The sequence below is a fragment of the Netta rufina genome (assembly GCF_964035555.1).
Source record: "Netta rufina genome assembly, chromosome: 11".
Lineage (NCBI taxonomy): Eukaryota > Metazoa > Chordata > Aves > Anseriformes > Anatidae > Netta > Netta rufina.
Window position 1 is genome coordinate 10,283,281 of NC_140134.1, and position 24,919 is coordinate 10,308,199.

General features: G+C 53.8%; 1 protein-coding gene across 6 annotated transcripts; it reads left to right on the forward strand.

Moving 5' to 3' along the window:
* Positions 1-24,445, forward strand: PPCDC (phosphopantothenoylcysteine decarboxylase). Of its 6 annotated transcripts, none has more exons than XM_084293437.1 (7): positions 1-64; positions 3,107-3,399; positions 4,393-4,559; positions 8,777-8,872; positions 11,277-11,405; positions 13,428-13,596; positions 24,245-24,445. In XM_084293437.1, exons 3-7 carry the CDS (start codon positions 4,407-4,409, stop codon positions 24,391-24,393), a joined length of 696 nt encoding a protein of 231 aa, XP_084149563.1. In that variant the 5' UTR covers positions 1-64; positions 3,107-3,399; positions 4,393-4,406; the 3' UTR covers positions 24,394-24,445. The 6 variants fall into 6 exon arrangements, with proteins under 6 accessions (XP_084149563.1, XP_084149562.1, XP_084149561.1 ...); XM_084293436.1 differs by lacking the exon at positions 1-64 and adding an exon at positions 2,568-2,598; XM_084293435.1 differs by lacking the exon at positions 1-64 and adding an exon at positions 2,591-2,727.
* The last annotated feature ends 474 nt before the right edge of the window (positions 24,446-24,919 follow it).

Consider the following 24,919-nt stretch of genomic DNA (forward strand, 5'->3'; position numbering starts at 1 on the left):
CTCTTTTATTCCTCATTCTGAAGAGGCTGTGAGCTGCCCTGCAGGACTCTTGCTGTGCGTGATAGTACGTGTACATTCCTGTGTCTTCTTTTCCCTGTGAAGTAGTGCACGGTGGTAACTTTTTAATTACTGTGGTGATAGGTGTGTGTTAGAACTACATCAGCCAAAAGCCCCCCCCAAAAGGGAAAGATCACAAAATAGTGACCAGCACCCATCTCCCCCCTAAATAAGAGCTGAACTACAGGTTTCTGACGTGTGAGTTTCCTTTCACTTGGTAGAATCCAGCCATTTGCCAGTGTCTCAGCAAGGGCAAGCAATCCTGGGAATTCTTTTCTTCTGCTTTTTAACTAGCAGGTGGCTGATTTAGCCATTTAAAAAAAAAAAAGCCGTTTTAGCTGATTTTTAAAACAGGAGAGAGAGAACCCTTCAGCCCTGCTGTTGACATGCTGGAAGCCAAGAGATTCCTAATCCAATCCCTGGCTCAGGATCTCCATCCACCTTCTCTCAGTGCGTGGTGTTGTACCTGTGTAGTTTACATTTTGCTGTGGAAGAGCAGTATTATTTTGGCGTGGCTGCAGGTGAGAGCTGCTGTGTGCATGGGTGCGTGCGTGTTGGGGAGCAAGGACAGGTTTTCTCTGGGGGCTGAGACCAGCCCGGTCCCGTGTCCTGGTCCTGTTTTCTAAAGGCTTCTATTTCAGAACTAAAACTGGCAAAACCTGGCAGAGTGTCTCTCGTGGGACCTATTTTTGGTGCAATCTTGCCACCCCACATACAACCAGCCCCGCCGATGCTGTAAATAATAATACTTCTCCCTGTTGGCTCGCAGCTCTTTAGGGAAGCTCTGGGCTGGTGGGAGTGACTCCTCCTTGCTCGCACTCCTAAGCAGTGCAGTGAAACTTGGCTGCCTGGCTCTAGTAGGATCCTTTGTGAGAATGAGTCCTCCTGGTCCACCAGCCCCCAAATCCTGCCCAGTTTGGGAAGGTCGGGCTTGCAGTGAGGAGCTTGCAGGGAGGCAGCAGGGCTCAGGGCTGGTTTGGAAATGGGAGCAAATGGACATTGTGGGGCAGGAGGAGGGAAAGCTCCTTCTCAGAGATGCTTTTCAGACTCTAAATGCACTTTAAACAACCATTATTTTTTTCCTTCAAGTCCTAGAAAAGCAACCCAAAAGGGAATGCAGCCCTCTGGCTCCAACCCCTCCTGCCCCACAGGTGCCCCAGAGATGCTGGCACTGCAGGTGCTGTGCCCCTGCCTGCCCCCCCAGCAGTTTGGCAGTGCCCGGATGCGAGACCTGCCCACGGGGATGGCACCAAACTGGAATTTATCTTTTATTTTTTTCCCAGCAAAGCACACCAAGAATAGTTTCCTTTTTAAGAGTATCACTTCAGTCATTTGGCAGTAGGTAGTTGTCTCTTGACAAGACTAAAATGCAGCTAATGATAAAAATGCCTGTCTGTGTATGCGTGTATATATATGTATAAACTGTAAGGAGAAAAGTAATCCGTTGCTGAGCCTATTATGTACTTAATCAGGTTTAAATATTGTGCAATTCATTTCTAGCTAGCCTAAAACTTACTATGCCAAATCATGTGCTCTGTCATCCATGTCTGCAAAATAACGAAGTGATTTCACCTCTCGCGTTTATATCGAGCCGCAGAAATGATAACCTGTACCGCGCTGTAACTAACAGGCTCTGCTTCAGCACCTCACCCTCCTCTCCCGTGTGTCTCCTCTGTGCAAGCCGGGCCCCTCACTGGCCCCACACGCGCCTTGCCCTGCTGGAAGCTGGCCGTGGCACCACACCGGCTCACAGGGTGGTTATTTTTAATTAGCAGCTGTGTTAATTGGGGGAGCAGCCTTGGTTATGAGCCGTGGCTTGTCTCCCCTTCTGCACTGATTATTTAATAACAAGAGGGGTGGCCACAAGCTGGCACTTGGCAGCTGCACCAGGGGAAATTTGGGGGAGGCTGTGCACTAACCCAGCTCTGCTCTGCGTTTGGGGTGCCAGGAGTAACCCTGCACCCCAGGGCTCTGTCCATGTGCCCTTGCTCTCACTTTCTCCATGTCTGCTTTTCATTTTAACCCCTAGCAGTGAATTTTTAACCTCTAGCAGCCAATTTTTACCCCCTAGCAGCGACTCCTTTGCCTGGGACATGCATCAAGCACCACCACGAGCCAGCGCTCCTGCTGGGGCTGACGGGACGATGCTCACCCTATAGCTCAGGGTGTTGGGGTGGGGAAATGCAGCTGGCCAGCCTGCAGCTGCAGCAGGGCAGGGACACAACAACCCCCCAGGGGCTGGGATGTGCACTGCCACCAGAAAATAATGCACGCTTATAGCGCCCAGGGCTGGGCACTGATAACGGGGGGCTTTGGGGCTGGGAGACAGCGGGGTGTGCGTGGTGCGGGTGACCAGAGCGGGGTGCGGTGTTGCCCCACGGGGCCCTGAGGCTCTGCTGGGGTGAATCTGTGTTTTTGGGAGCCCCCTGAGGGCCGGCCTGGGCCTCATGGCGGCGCCGCGGGACTACATTTCCCAGCGTGCCCCGCGCTCTTCCGGGTTGTGCCCCCGTTGCTAGGGCGGGGAGCGGGGCCGGGCCGCAGGTAGGCCGCAGCCAGGCCGCGGGGCCCTCTCCCCGGGCTCCCCGTTTGTGTCCTGCAGGCTGCCGGGCTCCTCCCGGCCGTTTTCGGCCTCGGCAGCCGTTAGGAGCGGTTCTCAGAGCTAAGGAGCCGGTAACGTCGCTGAGGGGCCGCCTGCTCTGTGCGCCCTTCGCGCTTAGCTCCCCCCCCGGGCTGTGAGGGGGAGAGGAGGGAGCGGTGCCTCCAGCGCCAGCAGCCCTCACGTCCTGTGTCCTACAGCTCAGCTTGGGGGTGCTTCGATGAATTAATCGTTACTTAGTAAGAGTTTTCGTCTCTGGGCAGCTTGCGATAGCTTTAATTTTCGTTAGGTAAGCACGTGAAGCGTTGCTCTGGTATCAGACCACCCTAGCTGCTACGTACACTGAGCGTCCCGTTCTGTAATTTCTCGTGGCAAGCAGTGCCTGGAAGGTCAAGCTGAAACTGTGCTCCTGTCCTAGCTCTTTGTTTATTTGCCCTTTTTTTTTTTTTTCAGCCACATTGACAAACCCCAGGGCCCCGAGCACAACGTATGAATTCCCAGTGGACTGTGGAGAAAGGATGTGCAGCTCCCTTTGTGCCTCAGCTGAGAGGCTGAGGCAATTAGCGAGGATCCTGGTGCCTGTGCCTCTCGGTGGCTCAGGCTCCTGTGTAGCTGTTGCCCAAGCGTGATCTGAATCGACCTGTGAAGGATCCTAAACTAAACTTGGATCTGAGTGAGCTCTGGGAATGACCAAGAGGTAAACTCTCTCCAGGGAACCCAGCTACCTCACTCCAAAATCCAAGCTGGTGCGTAAAATAAAGCTGGTGTTAAGATTTTTTCCTTCCTCTCTTTTACCCAAAATGCTTCCAGGTAACTTCCTCTGAGTAATGAGGTTAATTTGACTGAATCCCGCTGTGATGCCTTCACTAACGTACAGTTTTCAGATGTTTTACGTAAGAGAGTTTGCTCTTAGTTTCAAGACTTATTAGAGACATTCATATGGATTCTGTAGAGGAATGCTTTTCTTTGACAGAATACTTGTGAGTGATTTATCGTTAGTGACTTATCAGCGTGGCAGAACACTCAGAGATGGCAGAAGAGCATCCTGAATCATCTCTGCTTGCCACACATGCCTTCAAAAACAATCTCTAGGCCTGTAGGTAGCCTTGGCTGGCAGTGGTGGATGAGTGAGTGGTTCTGGCTTTCACATTCCTACAGTGTTTGCACATGGTGGCTGGTTTGGTTTATGTTTTATTCACAGTTTGGGTCTTTTTTTGCCCGATCTACACAGAGTAATTCCTAGCGCTACTGTAAATATGCATTAATACGATGGGCAGTACAGCTCTAATGCTTGCCTGAGGCCCCCCCGAATTTTTACTTCCTGAAATGTCTCCCTGCGTTTATTCTTCTCCACAGAGCGTGAAGGGAGCACGACTCAGCTGGGCTGCGTGTCTTGCCTGCAGTCTGTACCGCGTCCACCACACGAGGGCATATTTCTGTTCTGGGGGCTGTTGGCTTTACCAACTGCAATCGAGCTTGTGTAATTTCTGGCTTTCTGTTTACTGTTATCCCAGAGAACCAGTACGTAAGGAAAATGGGAGGAGTCCGGCTACTCCTGTGCTTAAAGGGGTGCCAGTACGTAAAAGCTTTGTGGATCAGGGCCTGAATGTTCAGCATCAGACCGAGTTGCTCTGGGTCCTGCATAGCCCACGCTTAGACCTGTGTCTTTGGGAGTACTTCAGGAGTACCTGCTGTGCAGGTCTCAGTGCTAAAATTCTTTTATGTTTCTGTGCTCCTAGAGTTTGACTGAACCATGGAGCCCTTCTCACCTCTAGAACCAAAGACAGCTGCAGAAACGGGTTCGTCTGTGCCAGAGAAAAAATTCCATGTCCTGGTGGGTGTGACTGGCAGTGTGGCTGCCCTGAAGCTGCCTCTCCTCATCTCTGAATTGCTGAAAATCCCTGGGGTGAGTAAATCTTATCGGTAGAGCTGGTGCTATCCTGGTTTTTTGGTTTCCAGGAGAGACTGGATGGCTTCTGCTGAAGTGAAGAGTTCCATCTGGCCTTGAGCCCTTTAGTCTGAAACTTGGGACAGGTTCCTCCTGCTTTTAAAAATCAGTATTTCTTTTAATATCATTTCTTACTTCTCTACACTTAAGCTTTAGCTTGAAATTAGGTTTAAAGGGCAGAGACTATTCCTAGATACTTCCCTGGGCAGCCCTGGCTGCAGACACAGGTGGATGCTTTTTGGAGGTTAACGTTTTTAATTAGGACCCTGCAATTTTTGGTAGCTGAGACGTGGGTTTTACGAAGAGGGACGCTGCCGTCTGATCAGCAAAGGGCAACCAGATCTAGTAGAAACAGGAGATCCGAGCCAGTACGTGTGTCTGAGCATTTTTATTTATTTTTTAAGTCGAGTTTGTTGTCAGGAGTAACAGAGGTGTCCAGCAGAGGCCACTAGTGACTAGAGTCAGGGAAGGAAGGGTGGTAACTTTTGCTTTAGAGTGAAGGTAGGGGAAACTGTAGAAGCCTGGAGCTTTTAAGAAGCGAAGCGTCTGTTTTGGAGCAGCAAAATGAAAGAGGAGCAGGAGCAAGTGTGCGCACTTAAATATCCACGGCTCTTGGTTACAGTACCTGCTGAATGTCCTTTCGAAATGATTTTGACCTGAAATAATTACTGAGGCCAAAGGTCCTAGCTTGGAGCAGGGGGGTGAAGCCAAATGGTGCTGAGGAAGTGGGTGACCAGCCCAGAGCCAGCTCCAGCCGTCGTCCTCTTAGCAAGGGATGCAGGGCACGCGTCCTCTGGTCCTCTTGCCTTGGATCCACTTCGCTGTGGTCTCTTTTCCCTTGCTCCTGGTGCTGGGGACACCCTTTGGAGGTGGCAGGAAGAATGCAAATGGTCTGCTGTAGGAATTGAGATCAAGGGCATTGCTTCTCTGTTGGCTTTTGATGCATAATTAACAGCCACAGATGGTTGGTCCTAAATTCTGTGCTCTGTGACATCTGTTGCAGGCCTTGTGGCCACTGGTTTTAGGCTGTGTTGCATAAAAAATAAAAGACGAATGAGTATTCAGCCTGTCCAGGAGCTTCTCATATCAGTTTTGTTAGTTAAATTTATTTGTTTACTCAGTTCTGATGTGATTTTGCTGCCTGATCTAAAGCCTGGTGGGTGAAGTCAGCGTAATTTCTCCGTCAGGTTTAAGGCCTGCTGCATTAACTGACAGAGCAGAACTTTGGGAAGCAGGGCAGAGGCGGAGGAAGGCTTTGGTACCAGCAGAGATGCAGCCAGAAGTTTGAAATGGGAACAGTTTAAAATTGTCGTTTCTGCTAAAATGATTCTCAGCCAACAACTTGGTGGCACAATTTTGCACCCATTAAGCTTTAACGTGTCCTTGAGGGTGATAATTGACACGGCTACGTCTTACTGTCTTTTAAGCTCTCTGAAGATCTAGGGAATCCATAGAGCACCAGCTTATGCTTTACAGCTTTTTACCCTTGCCTCTTTTTTATTCTTTTACTTTTTTTTTTTGTGAGGAGATAGCATGTGGCACGTTGTCAGGATGCCTGGGGAACTTGTGGCTGTGCTGGACTCACACACGTTGTCTCAGCCTGATCCCTAGTAATCTGGGTGGTGGCCTGGCAGGAAAACAAAGCCAAAGAATCACATCGGTGGGATATCAGTTAGTTAATAAGAAAGGAGAAAGCAAACTTCTTTCGGGTGACAGCTATTGTTACTGAAGCTTCTGGATGTCATCTGGCCTTGGAGGTTTGAAGCACGTTGCGCAAGTTTGTGAGTGGGGCCAGAGAGATTTAGAGCTTAAGCAGAGGGATATCCACAGTCAAACAGAGGGTGTGCCAGGTAAATAGAAGGAAAAACTATGTAGGCTAAAACAATCTTGAGAGCACTGATCTCTTTCCAACATAGCTGGAGGGACTTGAAACACTTGCAGAGAACGAGGGATCCAGGAGCCCACCCCAGCTGAAAACCTCGATCAGAGAGGATAATTAAACTGCTAGAGCAGCTTTCCTGGGGGAGTGGTGGAGTTACCACCACGCACAGTCCTCAAACAGCCCTCTGCTGTGCTCTGCCTTGTAGTGGGTTGGACGCAGTTCTTGATAGCCAGCCATTTCCTGGTCCTGGGCTTCAGCTTTGAAGAAGTAGATTTTTATTTATTTTTTTATTTTTTTAAGACCAGAGATGGTTATGAAACTGTCTTTAAAAAAATTAAGAAAAGTAAAGTGGATTTTTTTTTTTGCATCTGTTAGTCTTTTGACCAGGTGTTTCTGGTCTAGATTAGAACATTTTGGATACTGGCACAACTGAAGCAGCAAGGTACAAAATATGTCATGGGGTAGATACAAATCCTTGTATTTCTATGGCTCTCTGTAAATAGGAATAGCACTAACAAATGTTGCTGGTGAGAACTTTTAGCACAGATGCAGCCTACTGGTATCATTTCAGAGAGCAGACAAACCCCTTTAAACTCTTTAAAATCACCAGATAAATAGTATCTTGCAGCCTGCGAGGTTAACACCTCCTCGAGGGCCAGGGGATGGCAGAAAGCAGCGTTAGCACCTTCGGTGGCATCGCTGCTTGGCTCCAAACAGCTTTCTGCAAGGTGAGGCTAATACAGATGTGACGTGGTTGATTGCTGTGAACGTGATCTTCACACTCGAAAGCCCCAGAAATGCAGCTGTGGTTCTGAGCTAGGACTGCCCAAAAAGGAGCAGGCACCTCACAGGAGCTGGGAGCTGCTGGTGTAACTGAACCACGGCGTGGGTGGTGCCGTGAGCTGTCTCGAGGTGCAGACCACGGTCAGAAGGGGGTGATAACGAGGAAAAGAGTTACTTCCTTATGGTTATCGGTGGTGTGAGGTGCATCAGCAGCTGCTTGTGGCGCCTGTCAGAGGCACAGCTTTGGTCGTGGGACGTGCAGAAACTGGGGCAAATTCCACTTTTTCCACCTGCTAAGATTCCTGCAGGAGGAAATAAAAGGATCTCCTGTCATAGGCACCTTGGCACCTCCTAACTGTGTGTGTCAGACAGCCAAGGGACATGCTGGGACTTCCCCAGTGCATGCCATGGACCTGAAGGCTCAGCTGGCTTCCCATAAGGCAGGCAGGTTTGGCTAAGAGCTGGGAGAGAACCCCCAGGCACTTTATGCAGTCTCCTTTTCCTTGTGCGAGCTGCAGGAGCCCTGTGCTGTGACCGTACCTGCGCAGAGCTTTTACTGTTTCCAACATCTTTCCTTGATTGGCGCAGCAGCTGCAAGGCACTGCCCCAGCTTGCTGCCTTGGCTGGAGCGAGGGGGGTTAACGTGGTTGTAAAAATAGTGCCTGGTAGTCTGTAGCTACCTCCCTGCCTTTGGTGGTGCCTCCCTTGTCGAGAGAGATGGGCAGGGGTGGAAGAAATCGAGGCAGAGAGAGGAATTGAAGGGAAAAATGTAACAAAGACCAAGAAATCATGCTTGTTGTTCCAAGGCAAAGGCTCTGCCTGGCAGACAGGACTTCATCACTTTTGTAACAGGCACGGTGGGCACAGGTAAGCCGACATCCTGCTGCTTCACAAACGCCCCGGGAAACAAGAGGAGCTTTGAGCCGCTGCTTCTTGTGGAGCCTTGTTCCACAGGGATGGGCTTGCTCTGCCCTGGTGCTGCCGGGTCCCAGCTGCCAGGACTCATGGCAGCTCAGCACCGTGCTTCCTCTTGGCTCCGAGTGTGGGAAGAGCGATCCCGCAGGGCCGTGCGGGCACGTCACCCCGTTCTGCGGTGGCTGAGGGAATCCACCGAGGCAGGATGCTCTGCTGCTCCCTTCGGCGGGCGTTTCCTGATTAAAGGGCACCTTCGTGGCGCTGCGCTTTGCTGCTCCGTGCCGTCCCTTTGAAGTTCTGCCTCTCGGTTCCGCGCTTGCTGCTGTCCCGGCCGTGAACTGGCCGTGTGAACGAGTTTGGCAGGCGGTGACTAATCACCTGCTGGGTGGCGATGAAACGAGGCTTCGGCCCCCGTGAGCACCTCCAGCAGCCTGACCTTTCGGCTCGGGGTAGGTGCGGTTAGAGCACGTGCACGCAGCAGGGGAACGTCCTCTGCGGACCCACGAATCTTTCTCAATCTTTGCTGCTCGAGCCCTCCTGTGCAGGATTGGCCTCAGGGCGTAACTGTTGGTCTGTCTTTTTGCTTTCTGCCTAGGTGGAGGTGAAGGTGGTCACGACTGAGAGGGCAAAGCACTTCTACAACCCCCGGGAGATTCCTGTCCCCCTCTATAGCGATGAAGACGAATGGCAGGTGAGTAGTGCTACCTCTGGAGAGGGCAAGGGCTCCTCTCCTGGCCCTTCCAGCCTCGTGTCTTGTGATTCGAGTTGTTTCATCGTGCACTTGGGCCTTCTGCTTCCTGCTTTGACCAACGGGTCCTGCTTCAGCAGCAGGCAGGGCTCGCAGAGGTTTCACTCCGTTGTTCAAGTGCTGAACAGCAAATCGAAGCCTCTCTTCATGAGGGACCACGTTCCTTACATTCTTGGCTGAGGCTCACCTCTTTGTTGGCGCGCTGCGTGCTCTGGGGCAGGGCTTTCGGAGAGGTGAGCGAGGCGGCCGTGGCTGCACCAGAGGGTTTGGTACCGCCCTAGCAGGCTTGCAGCAGGCACTGTGGGTAGAAGTGGTCTCTCACCACCCTGGGCTTAGCAGCTCTCTGCAGCGCTGCGAGGAGCATCAGGAAATGTCAAGAAAGCCGCTGCAAAGTGGTGGTGAGGGTGTCAGCTGCTTGCCATGACTCATACTCGTCAGGAAGGCAGCAGCTGAATTCTCCTTCTCGCTGCCTATGCTAAATCTGCCAGCACCACTGACAATCACAAAACTACCCAGGCTGCTTCAGAGCTCAGCTCAGTGTCCGGCTGGGTAACCTCAGCCACCACTGCCTGCGTGCTGCAGCTTCTTGCTCTGTGTCCTCCGAATCTGCCTGTGCCTCTGGAGAGCCCCAAAGCTGGTGTGTGCTGCGTCTGAGCCGCCTGCGGGGCCGCCTCTCTTGGGGAGTTTCATGCCAGCAGGGCCTGATGCAGTGTCCTCCTCTTGCCCCTGTGGCGGGCAGCTGGCTGTAAGAGACGTTCTCCTGCTGGCAGCAGTGTGTGTAGCTCAAAAGGCATCCATGTTGATGTGTGTACGTGGAAGGGATCAGTCCATCGTCCCTCAAATTTTAGCAACATGCTGTCAACTTGACCTTTTTCACCATTTTTTTCCCCTCAAACCTGTTATGGATGAGCATGCCCTGCAGGATCCACTAATAACAGTGGCCAGTGGCATCTTTTTGGCTCTTTTCTATAGAATTGTCTTCTCTTGAACGTGGTTTTATTGATGTGCTTTGAGAGATTCTGGGATGGAGAGATGTATAAACGTCGACATTTGTTTTTCTGTACATTTTCTCTCAGCTTTGCAGCACTGATGTGAGCGCGAGCTGATCTCCCCTTTAGCAGTTCTCTTGCAGATGCACTCGCACGCAAGCGTTGCTTTCATGTGGAGGGGAGCAATGGCCAGGAAGCTCTCCGGCTGGTCTAGAAGATCAGCAGAGGTCTGTTGGGTGCCAGGATGCTGCAGCTCCAGGCAAAGCTGTTCAGGAGGAGCCCTGTGTGTGGCCGTGGAGGTGCAAGTCAGGCTCCGTGGGCCTTTGGCACACTGGAAAGGAGACCTGGAGCCTTTATAGCATGCCCTGCTGACACCAGGGTAGCAAATAAGCCTGCTCAGCATGTCTGGGAGATGCTCTATTCTGAAAATAAAACTACAACCTGCAGCACTTGTAGAAAAAATAAAAGTGAGTGGAAGAGCTGGGAAAGGTGTCAGGGAGCACCAACTTTCCGGATGCTGCCTTTTTGTTGTGGTTTCCAGTGACTCAGAGAAGGAATAGGTCATGGCCCTGACACACCTGGTGGGGCTGTGCGCTCTCTGGGGATGAAGCACCTGGTGCTGCTTGCTGCTTCTCTTAACACTGTCCCAGTTGTATGTGCTCTTAAACAGAGCAGGGACCCCCCCTGGGCTTAACTGAGGTTAAAAGTGCCTGTGGGGAGCCACGAGGGTGGAAGTGCCTGGCTGGCCAAACCTAATCCCTCCTAGAGGCTGCTCCCCACTCAGTTGTGTGGCTTTACTTTGCTCTGAGTGTGTTTCCTAACTGAGAAGGGGGTCAGTTAGGGGTCTGAACCTCTTTAAAAGCCAGTGGATGGCTTCAGAGTGCCTAGAAGACAGTAAAAAGGGGTGAGACTTCTACAGCACGCAGCTTCCCCAGCAGAGATTCCCCCTGGTTGGGTCCTGTCTGGGTTTGGTTGGCTGATAGGATGCAGCAGGCTTCTCAGATGCACTACATCTTGAGGGAGCTTTTATGCTGGGTATCTGCAAAGCTGGGGGATGTGGATGGAGAAAGCTTTTTGCTGGGAGCTGGCCAGGTTGTTGGATGCATAAATTGCTGGCTGTGTGGGGAAACTGCCCATTAGCTGTGCTTCCCAAACGCTGCTGCCCTGCAGCCTTCGCAGGAGGAGGTGGGAAGTCAGAAACGGGAGCTCTGTGGCTGCAGTCCCCAGTCCCCCCATGCAGTCAGATGTTGCTGGATGTGAGGATAGCGAAGCTGAGGCTGCAGCCACTGCCGTGGGCTCGGTGCAGTGCCCGCTGTTTGTTTTGAGGGTTCAGTAACTGCATCTTGTCTCCTCCCCAGCTGTGGAAGGGCCGCTCGGACCCCGTCCTGCACATCGAGCTCAGACGGTGGGCCGACCTCATGCTGGTGGCCCCTCTTGATGCCAACACCCTGGCAAAGCTTGCCACCGGGATCTGTGACAACCTGCTGGTGAGTAGCTGCAGCTCTGCCCGAGAGCGGCCCCTCAGTTCCCTCCCCTCCCAGCGCTGGTCTGTCTGACCTTTCTTTCATGGAAACTCTTGTGCTTCAGCAGCGTCAAGATTTGCATGTTCTGCTGCCAGTTCGTATGCTTGTCTCTCTTCTGCCAACGTGCTTCCCCCGATCCTTTTTGGATCTCGTTATTTCCTCCCTGACCTGTATTCCTTTCCATTCCTGGGCTATCTCGGTGTCTTCCATTATTTCCCAGTCCCTCTTTTGTGCCTGTCCTGCTTTTTCTAGTGGATGATCCTTCTCTCCTTCTACCTCCACCCTCTCTCTATCATGTTTTCTCTCTATCACGGTCTCTCTCTCTCTCTCTGACTCTTGAGTTCCTCTCTGCATTTTTTAGATGTAAGCTGGAAAGACACCTGTGAGATCAGATAAAACTGTTTACTTCCTGCTACTTCACCTCCTCCCTCACCTAACTGCATAGCACAGAAATACAAACATGTGCACACTTACGTACCTTCCAGTTTCAGCTATGGTATTTTATTTCATTTTTTGCTTGTTCAGGCTTGTTTTTCTGGAACTAAAGGTGCTCTGGCTCAAAGACTGATCAGAAACTGTATTAAAAGAGAGCGTGCTTCTCAGTTCAGTGAGCAGGAACTTCTGTGTAGCTTCAGTGCCTTGTGTCGAGCCATCATCAGGAAAGGTTATATATATAAAGCACCTGGAAGATCTGCCAGGAAGCTGCAGAAGTGCAAATGCTGCATCACCCCTTAGGTACCTCGTTCCTAAATCCATAGATTTAAGAATGGAGGGCTGCACATCAGCTCTGGCTGGGGAGCCGTATGCGACTAGCTTAGCTGTCTAGGTAAGAAAGAGTGCCTACAAATGAGCACAGTACACCCAGAGCTACAGCCCTCACAGCATCTGGAGATCCGGGGAAGCCAGAAAGAGCTGAAAGAGGGACAAGCAACATCTTGTCCTGCTGAGCCCCCTTTGTACCATAGCCAACAGAGGAAGAGCTCAGGAAGGGTGTTAGGGACACGGCTTCACGAACCTCTGCCAGTCCTGGATGGTTTTGGGAAGGGAAGAGGTGGCTCCGGTAAAGACAAGCAAGTGCTAGAGGCGTTGGTTAGCAAGTTAGAACAGATTCTGGCAGACTTCCCCTGTGCCACAAAGGGTTCAGATCACAGGGCATGAAAAAGGATGGGCAGCCTGCTCCGAAGTGCTGTGAACCCAGCAGAGCCCCTGCAGCAGTGTGAGCTGCCTGGGAGGCTCCCTCTGCATCCCTGAGCTGGCAGGGCTAGGGACACTGAAGGGCACTGCACTGTTTAAGAGCAACCACTGCTTATCTTTCGAAGGAGATGAGGTGATAGGAGCTTATCTGGAAGCTGTATGTTATTGCGGCCTCAGATGTGAGCCTCTGCAGCACGCAGGAGCTGCTGGGTGGTTTGTAATCTACCAGCATCTTCTGCAGCAGCGCAGATAGCTTCGTGTAATCCTGCTTGTGAATGCTGGAAGCGGCAGCGCTTCCCTTGTCAGCCGTTGGGGATCCAGTTGGCGTGCTGCTTGAGAAGATTGACTTGCCAACTCTTTCTGTTCAGCTCCACAGCTGGCTTATCTGAAGCGTTGCCTGGGGATTTCTCTGTAGCTGATACGATCTGTGGCCACCCCTCAGCTTCTCTTGGTCTCCCACAAGGGCTGGCTGCATGCATCGCATTCCAGCGTGGTTTGCTCCAGCGACTGGGATGTCTTGCTTGGCTCTGATCCGGCGTAGGATGGAATCTCTTCTCTTTGTAGCCTCCCTCGTCCTCCTCGCCTGTCAGAGAGGAGCTCTGCTGGAATGTAACACAAATTAGTAGCAGCCCCGTGGACCTGCTCACGGGTTAGTCCAGCTGCGCTGACAGATGGATGCGTTTGGCCCTCTCGTGATAGCTGGGCTGGGAAAGCGCTTCTGTGCAGCAAAGAGGTGAGACAGAATGAGGGAAGAAAACAACTCCGAGCCCAACCTCTTGGCTTCTTTTGCAGACTTGTGTCATCCGTGCCTGGGACCTGCGCAAACCTCTGCTCTTCTGCCCAGCTATGAACACAGCCATGTGGGAACATCCCATCACGGCTCAGCAGGTGGAGCAGCTGAAGGGCTTTGGCTACACGGAGATCCCCTGTGTGGTGAAGAAACTCGTGTGTGGAGACGAAGGTCAGTCCTGTTGTGTGTCATCTGACTGTTTTGCTGCCCGAGTGCCCCTAATATCCTGAGGGGAGGTGCCCCGTTCTTTCGCCCTGTGACCTGCAAGGTGTTGGACTGCAGAGAGCAGGTGCTCGTTGCCAAGGTTTGTATGAACAAGGCGAAACGTTGCCCTGTGCTAGCTGGCACCTATTATTCTTGATTAATCTTCCAGTAGTCTCATGAGACCACCCAAGCCAGGCTTTCAGACAAGCTCTTAGATAGACATTTAAAAGAAATGCCCATCCTCGGAGAGAGCAGATCAGACAAAAGGAAGGCTCTGTGGTGAGCGCTATCAGCCTGGGATTGGGGTGTCCCAGCCTTGCCCTCTGCTGAGACTGAGACATGATGAAAACAGCCCACGGTTCCTCGTCTCTGCCAGGGGGATAATATCTTATCCCTCAGAGCAGCCACTGAGGATAAGCGCTTTGCAGATGTGGCTGAGGGTGTAGCTGGACGTGCATTTACCATGTGTTGTCATTTGTTGCCTGGGTTACTTTTCAGCTAGATCAGCTTTCCAATCTTGTTTTGGTTTGGGGTTTTGACATTGGGCTTGTGTGAAGTGAAAGAAGGGGGTAGGAAACGTTGTCACACTCTGTTTCGAGTCTTAACTTACGCTGCCAAGTAAAATGGTCTCGCCTGTGTTTTACAGACTGGTTTAAATGAAGATGTTCTGACTTCTGGGAGGTTTTGAGAAGCTTTTTTTTTTTTTTTTTTTTTTTACAAGCAACTTGGATGAATGGATTCTCTTCTTTCATTGAGATTTCTTTTGGAAAAATTGTGAAATGTCACCCAGTTCCAGCTGTAATAGCAAATGTGCCTGCACAGCAACGCACTCATCCTTTCATTTTACAACCCCAATTATACCAAGATCCTAACCGCTCTGTTGGATGCCTCTAAAGGCAGCCTGCAGTGAAGACAGGATATTAAAATCTTCTGAACGGTTAAATTCTAGGGCTGGCTTTCTTAGTGTGTGAGTCGTTAGGTGCAATGCTTCTAGAGAATGCTTTCTTGAGCTGAAGACTAAGAAATATTTACAGTTAGGTAAGCGTAGTCAAGTAACTCAGGCATCAGCTAAACTGTCTTGGACAATGATGTTTCCGCTGGGGTTTTAGACCTGATTACATCAAATTTCTTGCGTACTTGTAATCATGTTAAGGGAAAACGCCCAGAAGAGGTCATTCCACGCAGACGTTTTGGCAGAAGTGGAAAGGCCATCTGCCACAGCCTCTTGGTCCCTCAGAGCTTTGCCTTCATCTCTGTTAGCACTTGTGTGGGACCTCTGTTCCCGTGGCACTCGGATGTTTGCTCCCCAACGGGTAACGTGCTTTTTGTGTGGGGCCACGCACCTGAAGCAGAAAGAGGCATCCCCCTTCCACAGGTGGGGCTGTGGGGTGCAGAAGGGCCGTGTGAGGGGACCCGCATGGATTAGAGCTGGACGGCAAACGCGGTTTCCACCTTCTGCTGCTCTGCCCTGTTCCTTTCCTGGGGCTGCCACCCCTGCGGCAGGGATGTGCGAGCCACATGAGAAGCAGCATGTGAACTGCTGCGGTTTGTAGCTCGGAGTGGCAGAGCAGAGCAGCGTTGAGCAGGAGTTACCTCACCACACCAGAAGGTGTTTGGGAGCTGCTTCACGTTCCGTGCAAACCTGCTGTGAGAACAAACTCCTGAAGGAGCTCGTGGGAGAGGGGTGGTAGGGTCAGTTGGGCCAGTAGGAGCCACATCTGACTCTGCTCTGCTCGTGCTTCTGAGTCAATTTGCAGCAAGATTTTCCTGTTGGCACATGCCAGGGTTTTCCTGGCAATGTGTAAGAAAATTATGTCGAAGCAGCAATGCACTCCAGCTCTCTGAAGACCCAAAGTTGTCTCCACCGCTGACATTTTTTCTCCCCCTTCTTTTTTCAGGCCTTTTACCCTACAGCCTCTTCTTCCAAGCTAATTTCTGTCTTGTGGGTTTTATCCACAAAGGGGTTTGCCCAGCTTTCACCCAAACAGCAGGCAGCAGAGCTCACATCTGGTGCAGAAGAAAAGAGATTCAGTTTGCACCAGTTTTGTCTGTTGACATTGTGGTTTGACTTGCTGGTGAGAGGTTCGCCTTCCTCCACTCGTGTGACTGGTCTCACCTGAAGTGGGCCAGACCCTGGCTGCCACCAAGTTTCTGTATCACAACCTCTACCTGATACTTCTTGGTGAGTGAGTGGCTTTGGGTGTAAGGCCTGGCTAAAAACGAGTTAAAATAACAAATGAAACCGAGTTGACAATTAAAATGCTCCCTTGACTGGGTAGCTAAATGTAACCTGCTGGCTGTTGGCCTTGATGATGGCTGTGTGCTGTGATATAAGGAGGAAAGCTTTGCAGCCTGTGGGCCTGCAGCAATTTACTGTTGCAAAACACTTCCAATCTGCTAATATCTTCATCATCCTTGGCCGGGTTTCTAGAGCTTGGCACGCTGGAAGAATTTTACCTGTAGGCACGATCTGTGCTGTAAGACAGGCAGTTTAGCAAGATTTTTTCTCAGCTAAACCTAAAGATCCAGCTGTGAATTGCCAAAGACGTGGAGGAAGTGGGTCATGGAGGACAAAGGCGGGCCTTGAAGGGTGTAGCTCTGCCAAGCCGTGAGGCGGCAGTCAGGGAATGTCTTTTGTTTAGCAGGGCTTGTCAGACACAGCTCCTCTCGAGATTAAGAGGCCCGAAGCACCCAAATCTGCCTGCATCTTGTCCATAGGGTGCTTCAGGCCTCCTGGGATTTAGAGGTCTGGAAAAGGGGGAGTGGAGATTGGATCTTACTGAGTGTTTCTTAGGGAAACTCAGTTTTCTTGCCCTTCCAGAAGTATTGCTCTTCACCCCCAGCCTTCACAGTTCTATCCAGTTACGCCTTCTGTCCCAGACAAGGCCCCTACTGGAAAACTGAGGATGAAGTCAGAGTCAGGCTGTGATCTGCCCACAGAGAGCGCTTCTCTCTGCCGTTCTGAACGGCCTTTCCCCTTCCCCTCCGTCTTTCCTCAAGTTGTTACTGTCCTTTGGAGCCTGCTGTTGGGCGCTGCTCATCTGTACGCTCACTAACCCCCCTGTGTAAATGGACCAGAAAAAAAAAAAAAGGGAAACAAAACCTCCCCGAACTAATTTCTAATAGCAAATAAAGCTCATGTTATAAATAATTAGAGCAATTAGCCAGCAGAACAAATGACCAACAGAAACTCCCATCTTTTGAATCTTCTCATGAAGACACGTGCTGGTGGGGAGGTATCCCTGCGCTTGCCTCAAGCAAATGACAGGAGTGAACAGACTGAGTTCTGCGAGCGCATGAGGTTGGATGAGATGATTTAGGGATCTCTGGCATTAAAGCTTTCATTCTAAGCTTTAAAAAAAAAAGTCTTTCAGAAGGAAGCAACAGCGCAGTTTAGATGTTCATCTGGCAGCTAACCAGCCCAAAAGGAAAAGCTTTTACATTTTGTTCTGTTCAGCGCTCGCTCTTCTCCAAGAATTACTCCCAAGAATCAAGCTAGTGCAAATCCAGGGCAGCTCTCTGTAATGTGGGGCGAACTGTGGAGTCACAGGAATGGTATGAAATCAAGCTTTTTTTAAATAGTCACAGACCATTTCAAAACAATACCGAGCACACACAGCGTTTGCACTGGAGGAGGGAGGGGAGGCAGGGTGTTCTGTTACCCACGTGCTTTTTTTGGTCTCTTTTTGCACGCTTACTCCTGGGGTAGTGTGAGCGGAGAGAGCAGCTCCCCGCGCGAGGGTTAGGCGCAGTTGTCCTTGGAGATGATTCAGAACATGAGGTACTCATTAAGGTCACATGAATTGCCTTTTGAGGTTTCCTGCCTCCCTCCATTCACTGTCTGAGGAGCTCGTGCTCCTGCTTAGACTTGTGAGGTAGGAGCCAGGCAAAGTCAGCCTGACGGCTCCTCCCCGATGGCATTCCTCCGTGCCGCAAAACCCCTGCCCAGCCGGCAGGCCCCAGCCCATCCTGCAGCCCCCACAGCTGCTTTCTGTGGGGTGAGTCACGAGGAAACACACGGGGCTACCGAGCAAGCTTTGCCCCGGCCTCGAGGTGTGCTCTGCGTTGCCTCAGGGCTGCCGAGTGCGGAGGGGAGCAGAGGTGGGGCGGGGGCAGCGTGTCCTCGTGCTCTGTCCGTGGGCTTCACCCTGTGTGTGTCTGGCCCTGCCCTGCAGGTCGCGGTGCCATGGCAGAGGTGTGGACCATCGCCGAGAGCGTGCGGAGGGTCGTCGCGGAGCGGGACCTGCCGGCGCAGAGCTGACTGCTCGCCCTGTCAAGTGCCTTCCTGGGGACCTGAAGATAAAGCCAACAGGAAACCCAGCCGAGATGGCGCGCGGCCCTGCAGCGGGCTCCCCAACCGAAGGGGCGCAGCAGTTGGCTCCCAGCTGGTGCCAAACCAACGTCTGGTGCCTCGCTGCAGACTTTGAGAAACCAAGGCCGAGCTCACGCTGCTTTCGTGTGGGAAAACTCTGTGGTATCTCGCAGCGAGGGAGTAACGTTCCCCCAGGCCCCGCGGCCTCGTGTTTCTCGTGTGATCCTTTCTGAGGAGGCTCAGAAGGAGCTGCCCGTGTGTCCCTGGGGCAGCTGGAGAGGAGGGGGGCGATGTGCCAGGCCTGGTGGTGGGAAGCTGGGTGTGGGGACGTGCCCGCTCTCCAGAGCGTGGTCTGTGGCTGTGCTGCCTTCACCTTTCCAGCAGGAGTCACTGTCCAAAAAGCATTCCCCCTCCGGGAGCTTAATACCAGGGAGCTTTTCATTCTGCCCCCGAGGAATTGCCTCTTGTAGCTGCTTTGGGGGTGCCTGTGCCTAACATGATTGCCTACGTGTGCTGTTTTTTATCACAGACAGAGGAAAAAAAATGATGTAGAGGAGCTCCCTAGTCCTCAAATCAGCCTTTGCCCTTTTGTGTCTGCCGACCAGCTCGGGATGGAGGAATCAGAGGGCGAGCCAGCCTGGCACCTGCCCCCCTGCGTGCTGCAGGCAGGAAGTGTTTCCCGAGGGAGGGGAGTCACGCCTTACCTCTGACAGCGCTCCCCGGCTTGAACATTAACAGGCTGGCGTGGGGAAATTGGGAAATCCTGTGACCCTGCAGACCCGAGCAGCCAGGGCTCCCCCAGTGCAGCCTTTCCTCGGAAACGTGGTCCTGCCCCTGGGAGGAACGGCGCCGGTGAACACGTCGCCGCGGCTCTGTACTGCTGAGCCAGAGTTTATTTTTAACTAGGCCCAGCCAAATTTAAGGCCTTCGGTACAGAATGTGCATCCTGCCTGGGGGGGCAACCTTCAAACTGCTGCGCACGAGGGAAGGGGTTATCGGGGTCTGTTTGCCCTCCTTATCTATTCCCCACAAATAAAAACCGCTGAACTTTCCCGTTTTGTCTCGTCCACTGACCAGGAGCCGGGGCGTCCGAGCTTCTAGGAACAAAGGCAGAAGGAGCCTGGTGTGAGCAGAGCTGCTGGCTCACGAGAAGGGCCGTGGCAGTGCCACAGGTCCCAGCTTTTGCCTCCCAGGGGTTGTGCCAGACTGCGCTGGTGCTGTCTGGGGCAGTTTGCTCATGTGGGGATGGCGAAAGCCGCCAACACGGTGCAGGTTTTTACTTGGAGCTTCTTGATTTCCATGAGGTCTCTGCCTCCTCCTCACAGAGCAGCGTGTTCTGGTGCTTGCAGCTGACACTGGACACTGCGGGCTCTCCTCTGGCTCTGCCGTGGGTATGTCACAGAGTTAGGGTTGCTTATCCTCCCTGCTCCTCTGTGGTTTGGCAACGCAGCCACCCCCCGGTGTTCCTCACACGGTGTCAAAACACCACGTCCTTGGTACAAACGTTCATCTGTTAGGGAGCTGGTTTGCTGCTCCGGGCATTCTCCCCTTATAAAGAATATGTAATAAAGAATATGCTACACAGCATGAATGCTGGTAAGTCAGCAGAAATGGGATAACCTAATTTGCCCTTTTTAGACCCAGAGTTTGGGCTGGTAGCACGCAGATCTGGGGCTTGTGATCGCAGCACCCACCAGTTGTGGATTTGCAGGGGGAGAAAGAAGCTGATAAGGAGACAGTGTTGCCGCTGGGGCTCACCCAGGGGCTTAAATTGTGGCTTGCAAAGAAATGGGAGAGCCTTGAACACAGAGAGTTACTTCTTTGTCCTGCAAATGCGTAAAGCAGCAGTGAAAAGGTGTGTCTGAGCACAGCCCGAGGGGATGACGGAAGGCTTCAGGGCGGCTGCCTGAATAATGCACAGGGAAGGACACCGTGCCCGGGCTGTGTCCTCTGGGCTGCAGGAACAGCTGGAATTTCACCACTGCGTGATCCTCTGCAACTGCTGGTGCTTCTGGGGGGAGGCAGGTCGTGATAGCGTTGCAGGGAGGGCTAAAGGCTGCCAAACCGCCTCTGCTCCGGGGCAGACATCAGAAACAGTTCAGTTCCTCTTTGGAGGCGGAGGGCTGAAGCAACGCCGCTTCCACCCATGGCGCAGCCACCGCCGTCCCCACCCATGGCAAGGTATGTGCCAGCAGCCTCGGGGCGAAAAAAGGCTGGATCGGGAGTTTTTCCTCCCTGCAAAAGCAGCAGAAAGAGCGAAGCGGTGCTGGTGCTGCTTTGTGGCCAGATAGCCTGGCTCCTGGCACCGTGCTTCGGGCACCTCCTCTGCTGCTTGATCTGGGAGGTGCGTCAGCAGCGGCCCAAACCTCAGTCCTGGGAGCCTTCAGCAGAGCAGAGGAACGTGACCCATCAGGCAGATTGCTTAAAAACAACAACAATCATAATAATTAAAAGACTATCGAGCTGAAACCCCCGTGTTTCTTGGTTCCTTTCACAGCTCTGAGCTCCCTCTGCTTCACATCCCTCGCCGTGTCCCCGTGCCGTGCAGGCTCTGGGTCCGACGCCGCCTGCAGCGAGCGGGGCCGCGGCGAGCTCGTGTCTTCGAAAGCGCGGGGCGGCAGGAAGCCCTGTGCCTTCCGGCACAGCTCAGCACCGACCGCAGCGGGGCCGGGGCCGGGGGGAAGATTTGGGAGCTGGAGAGGGATGTGGCACCTCGGGGACGGGGAGACAAAGCCCCGAGGGCTGCCCATCTCCGCCGTGGTTTGACCCCGAGCGGCAGGCAGGCTGCCTCCTGCAGCACGCCTCGCTTTGGGTTGGTGCACCCGGGTGGATGGGAACGGCGTGGTCCTGTCCTGTCCCCTGCAGAGGGAGGACAGGGCACGAGTTTTGCCGTGTGTGGGATGCACGGCAACTACTTCATGCTGCCTCAAGTCGCTTACCCTTGCTGCTACAGCTCTAGCCGCAGGGGCGATGTTCTCCTGCCTCCTCCAGCCCTTGTCCTACACCCCGCTGGCTTTGCTTTCCGCCTCCAGCAGTGTTTTGGCCTCTCGGGTGGGGAGAGATGAGAAAGCTGCCCGTGTGCTGCGATAGGGACGTGAGGCTGGGCAGACTCCTTGGCACCAGGCGCGCCGATAGCCCTGCTCCACGATGACAGCCTCGCAATTAAAACCTGCAGGTGCAGCGCTCTTGCCCTGGCCAGCTGCCTCAGCAGAGAGCCGAAAAAAAAAATTGTTTCCAGGAATAATTGAGCTTAATTAGAAGCTTGAATTCCCCAGGGCCGTGCTGCTCAGTGTTTCTGTGCTTGTCTGGAGTCATGCAGGGGCTGGAGTGCAGGCGGGCCAGACACAGAGGTCCTGCCCTGCTCTGCAGGTACTCTGGGGTCCTTAGCCAAGGCAGAAGATGCTCCGAGCTGCACGGAGGGGACAGAGAAATACTGAGAGCAGGCAGTCTGCTCCCTGCCTGGTCTCACCCTGCTTTTCCCTTGCATCAGTGGGATGTTGTTTTGTATCCTTTCCAGATGATTTGACACCGACTGATGATTTTACATGCTCGTTTTAGGGAAATGCTCCATTTTTTTTCATGCTCTGCAAAGGGTTTGGGCTGGGTGACCTCTGCTCGGCCAGCAGAAAACCCGCAGGAAGCCTCAGAGCTGCCTGAGGAGCAGCAGCAGCCCCCAGGCATGCAGTCAGCTCGCTTTGCACAGCTCCCCCGGCTGCTTTGCAGCTCTGGAGAAACACAACGCACAAACCGGAGCGCGATAAGGTTGGGGGAAGAAAGAAAACCACGTCAACGCCGAGGAATGCGGCCGGGACAGAGCTGCTCTGTGGCTGGCAGAGCCCCTGGGCTGCTGGTAAAGCCCCCAGCAGGGACTTGGGGGCAACCCCAGCCCCTGACGGCCACGAGCCTTCAGCATGGTGCCTGCGCCCTGTGTGCCCCGGCCATGCCGTGCGGTGCCATGTGCCCCGGGGACACATGGCCGGGGGCACGGAGCTCCTGTGGTGGTGGCCAGGAGCCTGTAGGGCCAAGCCGAGGTGGGGGCAGCAGGGAAAGCCCCGGCTGCTTGCGAGCAGTGACCCTGCTGCGCCTGCCCCTTGACCTGGCCCTTGGCAAGCGTGGCCCCTTTATAAAGGCGGCGAGGTTTTGGCCGCCAGCTCTTGCTCTGAAAGCAGAGACGGCAGCAGATGAAGCCGGGGGCTCGCTGTGTCCCCCGGGAAGCCCCTTCTCCTGCCCTTCCCTGCCAGCCCTGCTCAGGGGCTTCCCACCCGCGGCTCCTTTCCCTCCGGGGAAGCCACCTTGGGGCTGGGATTTTCCCCGCTGTGACCGAGCTCCGGGGTCCCTGCACCCCGCGTGCGCGGCGCTGCAAGCAGCAGCCTTTTTGCACGGGTGGCACTCGGTGGCCAGGCTCCTGGGGTGCTCCACGGGCTGTGAGCGTCAGCCCCGTGCAGCTGCTGGAGCGCCTTCACCCCTGCAGTCAATGAACCCGGGCGCTTGCTTCAGTGGAAAGTCAATATTGACTCTCCGCCGTCGTTTGCATGCGTCGGCACTAAAATTAACAAAAGCAGAACAGAGCCCACGCTTCGTTCCGATGCCAGTTGTGTTGCAGTGATTCTCAAAAACAAAATAAAATAAAATAAAATGGTTGGGCTTACCAGCATGTGCTGGGGGCTGCGGGCACAGGGCAGCCAGGAATTGCTCCCATCCATGCCCTGGGGCTGGAGGGAGGGGGGGAGGTGATGTGCTTGTCTACATAAGTCACCGACTTATTAACATCCCAGCTTTGTCCTCCTTGAAAATGCATTCTTCTCCCAAAGCACCCCCATCCTGAGCCCAAAGCATCCCCATCCTTCCCCCCAGGGCACCCCTCTGGGCTGGGCCACCTCCGTCCCTGCCTTGCCCCCAGCTCCTGGAGGGGACGCGGGTGCCGGGACCGGGCAGGGAGCAGCACGGGCCATGGGAACCGGCGGCATCCCTGCGGTTTAGAAACTGGAAATAAAAGCTGAAGCGGTTTGAAGGCTCGGCCTCGAAACAGGGAAGGTGGCGGGGGAGCGGAGAGGAACCAAAACCCGCCTGCGGAGGAACCGTGGGGGCAGCGAGGGAGAAGTGAGAGCGGCTGTGATTACTGCAGGCGGCGGTGGGAAGGGTGGCAGCGCTATCTCTGCCTCTTTCACTTCCCTGTCCCAGCGCCTCCTCCTGCCTCCAGCCTCGTTTTTTGCCCCCGTGGCTGCCCAGAGGAGCTCTGGGCCCTGGTGCTGTGCTCAGGTGGTGAAATCCTTGCAGGTGCGGGGCTTTTAGCACCGGTTCCCTGCTGCTTTCCCTCCCTCGCCTTTAAAAGCATCCCTGCTGCCCCTCTGGGGTGTGGAAAGGGGCTGAGGGCTTCCCTCTGAATTAAACCAAAAGAAAAAAAAAAAAAAAAAAAAGGTGTAACTGGGGGGAAAGAAATGCCAGAAAGGTGAAGCCACTCCCTGAAAGCCGCCCGCTTTCATCCCAGAGGAGCCCCGGGCTCGCGGGGCTGGGCAGGGAGATCACAGACGGCGCTGGGTCGGATGTGCTGGAGCTCCTCCAGCCCTGGCCGGTGCTTAAATAGAAAGGTTACGTACCCGGGGGATTTATTTCATCTTTTAATTGGTTGTTTGTTTACACGGCTCGGGAGCTCTCTGCCAGTGTTTGCTTTGCTGGCTCGCTCGGCTCCTGCAAAGCTGGGATGTGCCGGGGCTGGATTTCGGCTCCTGCCACGGAGGCGGTGGCGACGGAGACCCCAAAACTTGGGCTTTGGGACACCCCTCTCCTGAGCATCCTCATGGAGAATGGTGCAAAACACCCTCGTGTTCTTATAGTCCTTTTCCTTCCAGCATGGTTGGGAGCCAAGGGATCCTTGCCCGGGCTCAGTGCCCCTGCCCAGAGGCGAGGAGGGCAGGGATGTTCCTGGTCCTCCTCCGGAGCCCACGCTCCCGGAGCTGACATCGGTGGGGATTTTGGGAGGAGCGGATGGGTGTCTCTGCAGGAACGTGGGCTCCTTTCTGTTGTTTTTGGGGCTGCAGACGTGTTAACGCCTGCTTTGCGCAACCAATCCATTTCTCAACCTTTTCTCTCTGCAAACAGCTGGGGACGGGGGCGGGTTGCTCAACCAGGGACAGGAGAGCCGCCTGCCCTGCCCGCCTCGCTGACCGCGAGGGTCTCCCTTCTCCTCTTCCTCTCTCCAGAGCCACGCTTAGGAGCAGATCCTTGCCTTACCCTTCCTTTTTCCCCCTCCTGGCTTGGGGGTGAAGCTCCTTACATCGCCCACACTTTGTATTTTATTTGCAGGGGGAGGAAGACGACAGGCACTGCGCCATGCCAAAGGCCGGGTGCCACCCTATGAGCATCCCGTGCTTGGTGTCACCAACCTCTGGTCCACGTGGCCACAGAGGACATTGCGTGCTGCATCTCCGTGCCAGCCCCAGGCCACTCGTTGACCTGCTTGAGGAAGGAGCAGGAGATGCTTGGAGCAGGCAGGAGGTCGGACCGGCCGACCAGGAAGCCTCCGAGATGCTGCTGCCCTTGGGTACGACGAGGGATGAAGGCTGTGGGGAATTTTCCCCTCTTGCTGCAGGCTGTTGGGGGAAAAAATATACATCGGGAAGCTTCCTGGCTGAGCACGGTAGAGTTTCATGTTGAGGCAAAACGAAACAATTGAAATCCCTCTTGCTTCATGTCGCGGGCTCAGCTTGAGCCATGGGATGGGGTCGGTCGGGGCTGGGGCTGGATCAGGCCGCCTTGGGGGGAATCGGAGGTGGCACGGCCACCGTCAGCCTTCATCACCACCATCATCATCACGGGGACACCCAGGGTGGGAATCGCCTCCTGGAGAGCTGCTGGAGATGGGCGAGGTGCTGCTTTTTGTGCTGCCGAGGAGCCTGGGGCTGGGAGTTACCCACGGCAGTGGCCGCTGGTGAGAGCTCTGGAAAACCCGGGGCCCGCCGCACCTTGCGCCGGGCTTCC

Coding starts and splice junctions, on each gene's coding strand:
- PPCDC (XM_084293437.1), top strand. CDS start 4,407: ATGGAGCCCTTCTCACCTCTAGAACCAAAGACAGCTGCAGAAACGGGT. Junction 4,560..8,776: donor AATTGCTGAAAATCCCTGGG/GTGAGTAAATCT, acceptor CTTTCTGCCTAG/GTGGAGGTGAAGGTGGTCAC. Junction 11,406..13,427: donor GGATCTGTGACAACCTGCTG/GTGAGTAGCTGC, acceptor CTTCTTTTGCAG/ACTTGTGTCATCCGTGCCTG.